Source organism: Mastigoproctus giganteus, chromosome 10 (assembly GCF_048544385.1).
Source record: "Mastigoproctus giganteus isolate SK-2022 chromosome 10, ASM4854438v1, whole genome shotgun sequence".
Classification (NCBI taxonomy): domain Eukaryota; kingdom Metazoa; phylum Arthropoda; class Arachnida; order Uropygi; family Thelyphonidae; genus Mastigoproctus; species Mastigoproctus giganteus.
In genome coordinates, this window is record NC_143584.1 from 67843491 (window position 1) to 67847465 (window position 3975).

A 3975-nucleotide genomic window follows, 5' to 3' on the forward strand; every position below is an offset into this window, starting at 1 on the left:
GTTCCATCAATCGGGGCAAATGCAACTTGCATTATTTCTTCCGACACTAACATGGCGTCGTGGATGATTTTTGTGTCATCCATAAAAAGCTGTACAACGCTTTCGTAAGTGTTACATACTGCAGTGCTCACCCTATTAGTTCTCATTGCGAGCCGACCCCAGAGACTATTGAGACATAATTTTCCAAGTGCGCGCTTAGCGGGGTTCGCCTGTATTTCGTGCCTGTCCATAGAGATGCCTTCCCTACTTTTAAAATCGGAAATGTATGCATCGGGTTCAACCCCCTCGGGCCAACCCGATGCCTCCTGTTTGATTTTCAAGAAGGTGTCTATGTAGCCACCAAATAAAGACTTATGGCTCTCTTTGAAATGCCAAACTTCGTAGATGTTATCAATTTTATAACCGCTCTCAACAGCCAGGTAAAACTCAGGCATGCACCAGATTCCCGAAAAGCTCCGATCCTCGTGATTACAGGTGGGAGACATCTGCTCGGCACAAGCACCGCATAGTGGGAACACTAGCTTGCCATTGGAGCTTATTGGGAGGACGGGTAAGAACTCCTTTTAGGGCGCTGTCACCCTAGCATGGATTATACCAAAGTATGCATTGTGACTATAGTCAAAGTCGCTAAGAATGACTTCGGGGTGACCGCGAGGAAATACGCCGTATTTGCAAACCCACGGATACAACGAACAGAAATCCACATAGTGAATCTCCTCGTTATCCGCCACCTGATGGTAAAGTTTAAAGCAGTCAACTCTACCTCCTCTGAGAGCGCTACGTGGTGTAATCGATTCGTACGTTATGAATGCTGCAACAAATTCTTTCATGGCAGGGTCGTTTTTCTGTTGGCTGTCAAACTGGCATTCCCATACGGAAATCACATCATATCCTCGAGACCTAATGAAGGCCTCGCGATCCATGGTTTCAGCGTATAGGGCGCCCATAGGTTTGTTTCTCTGCGTCTGTATAGTACTAGGTCGAAAACAATTCTTGCACCGGTGATAGTAACAACCGTAGAATTCGTAAGCGGTGCTACCACATACCCCATCTAATAAAAAAGGACCTACTCTAACTTCACCACCCTGTGAATGAGTGTGTTGAATTTTAATGTTGTTCTGTTGTTCCTGCCACGAAAGCCAAGCCAACGCCTTCCTACTCTGTGTGTTACTCCCTATGTAGCCGCCAGGTGGTAGGATAGCCATTGTGTTTGGTTCTAAATAGTTTCTGGCGAAGATCCTACTACAAGCACCGGCGATAGTAATATCCTGACAGAAAGGATCAACTTGCGAGACTGCTATAAAGAGAGAACGGAACTTATTGCAGGAATCTCGCAATACTCTCACGTCGTCTAAGGCATAGGGCAAAAGTTCACATTTCAGGTTGTAGGTATCTTGTGACTTCTCTTGGTACCATAACACGAATTCCGTACGGGTTTCTTCGCTCATGAATTCCGGTTTAAAATATTTTTGATCGGGCAAAGCTCCCACATAATCTAATGTGTCTATCTTGTGGAATTCGTGAGGGAAGAAGCCCTTACGCACCTCTGGCAGCTCGAACATAGCTGGCAGTTTTCGGAGTGGAACTGTTAGAAAAGAATAAGAGTCCAAGGAGACTATGTTTAACGAAGATAGAAAGATACCCAAAATCTTTGACCCATCATAGATAGTGTGAGGAGCTATGTGTTTCGCGAAAATATAAGAAAGCACAAAGTAACCGTCAAAACCACGAAGGTTGTGGGCAATTACTCGCACATTCTTATATTTTGGCTCTATGTGTCGAAGTGTTCGGCCATCACTACCTCGTTTCAAGGTCTCTCGGGTTCCTAACAGCTCATCCAAAAACTCCGCCATGCAATTGCGGCCCCAGTAAACGCGTTCCTGATCGCCAAAAGAAGCAACGCAGAGCACAGCCACATGTTCGCCGTCCAGCAAGACTGTTTCTGTGTCAAAGTATACAACAGAAACATCGTGCTTCGGGTCCTCAGGTTTTTGAACAAAGCAATGTTGTGTTTTGTGCACAGTTTTACAATAGCTACAGAAGTTGGGGTGTATGCATTTGTGTGCTGTATTGGTAAGAAAAGTGCACATACAAACGCCACAGCGATGCACTTCAGAGCAGGTTTTGTTTGCCCTGTGAGGGTTAATGCATGCTTCGCCTTGGAAAAAACGATTACAAAAATTACACAGGAGAAGGTTGTCTTCATTATGAACGGCGACAGCTCTGCATCTATTGCACTTGAAAGAGCAATTGTGTGTGTTTAATCTCTCTCGAGTAGGTAAAACCTTAAGGCATAGGGGACAATAATAATCACTGCCAAACAGAGCTTTCAAAGATCGCACAAGATCATAATGTCTGTCGTGACTGAGTAGAAATATCTGTTTATCAGCAGCGGGGCCCCGATATGCAACTTCAAAACCGCACTCAGCGGAAATTACAACCAGTTGGTAATCAGGGATCGCTCGCTGAAACAACTCAACTTCATTCAAACCACAACTTTCTAAGGCAACCCCTGCGATACCATGTAAATTTGTAGCTCTGATAGTTTGCATACTACGCTTATCCTCTCGCACCTGTCTGTATGTTTTAGCATCGTCCTGATGGGCCGAAATACCAACAGCTAATGCTCTGGCGAGACATAAACTATCGGTATTGTTGATTTGAATGACAGCTTTTTTTTTTTTTTAAAAAGTCATTCAAATTCAACATTGCCCTTTTTTTTAATATTCTCAGAACGATAGCCACCCTCCCCCCTATTCGTGATATTAATAAGAATCACGTCCAGACTCAAGTCGTCCGTTATCATAAATTCACTGTTTGATTGGTCGACAGCTATAAATGCGGCCATCACACGGTCAAATGTCAGATCGGTTAGAGGCATAAATGGCAAGTTTATGGGATTTTTTAGACTGGGTGCGTCTAAACACAACCTAACATGAGAATAATCACCCTGATTACTTAAATTTGCGATTATCTCTTCTAGCATCCGCCGAAAGTTCGAAAAAACAGATCCCCGTCTGCTAAGTTTACAATGTTTGTAAACCGGACCTCATACGTTTTAAATAAGGTCCGATATTTTTTTGAATAACGTGCAACCCCATCCTGTACTTCGTAGTACTGCTCAAAACTTTCTTGTACGGCTACTTCTCTCTCTTCCATCTAAAATTTAAAAAAAACATCGCATAAGCTTTAGGGGTTTGTTTTTCGCGAAAAAAAAACAAAAAAAAAAAATATATATATATATATATATATATATATATATATCTATAGGTATACTTACATCATCATCATCGTCAACGTTCAAAAATCCATCTAGTAATAACGGACTCTCAGCCTCCAATTCTTCTCCCCCCCGCACCTTCTAACATGTTGTCATGTGAGCATCCTGGTCGATGCTCAATACTGTCATCACCATAGCCAAAGAACTCCGCATTCTGAAAGGGTAACGTAAAAGAAACTCAGTTACCAAACAATAATTCTATAAACATATTTAAAAAATCAAATAAAAAAAAATTTTTTCAGTAATGAAAAAAGAAATACTTACACTCGAATACACCAAAGTTTGGCAGAATTCTATCTCAGCCTCAATCATCCTAGCATCTTCATGATCCTTCTCTACCCTGATAACTTCATCTATGAACTTCGAATCTACTTCGTCCCCAAAGAAAATATCTTCACTACTCATTTTGATTTCTTGTAATAGGAAAAAAAAAGGCACTTGTGAATTGTGACCGTGTTGACCCTTTTTAAAGCAAACTCGTGGATTGAAACGACATTTGACGACAGCCAATCAGTGCTTAGATTCAATAGTATGTGAAAGTCACCACCAATAGGAAAATACCATGGCATGAGAGCGAAATCCTTACACATCAGTAAGGGTAGGTGTGGTATCTTTGAAGGTAACCTTTTGAAACTGAGTTATCTTTTACCTTTTGTTACTACAAGGGCTTGTGAACGATAACAGCGCTAGTTATA

At 41.9% G+C, this 3975-nt stretch overlaps 1 protein-coding gene across 1 annotated transcript; it reads right to left on the minus strand.

Annotated features, from left to right (window-relative positions):
* Positions 1–563: 563 nt before the first annotated feature.
* LOC150079067 (uncharacterized) lies at positions 564–3685 on the minus strand. The gene is made up of 3 exons (XM_090382938.1): positions 3545–3685; positions 3359–3434; positions 564–2158 (listed from the first exon to the last, which is right to left on the minus strand). The coding sequence occupies exons 1-3, from the start codon at positions 3683–3685 to the stop codon at positions 564–566; spliced, it is 1812 nt and encodes a 603-aa protein (XP_090239064.1).
* Between the last annotated feature and the right edge of the window lie 290 nt (positions 3686–3975).

Excerpts from the sequence above, each read along its gene's own strand:
- LOC150079067 (XM_090382938.1), bottom strand. The coding sequence starts at position 3,685 with ATGAGTAGTGAAGATATTTTCTTTGGGGACGAAGTAGATTCGAAGTTC. Across the intron at positions 3,435-3,544 it reads AAACTTTGGTGTATTCGAGT|AATGCGGAGTTCTTTGGCTA; the intron begins GTAAGTATTTCT and ends TTACCCTTTCAG. Across the intron at positions 2,159-3,358 it reads ACATGACAACATGTTAGAAG|GCGAAGCATGCATTAACCCT; the intron begins GTGCGGGGGGGA and ends GTTTTTTCCAAG.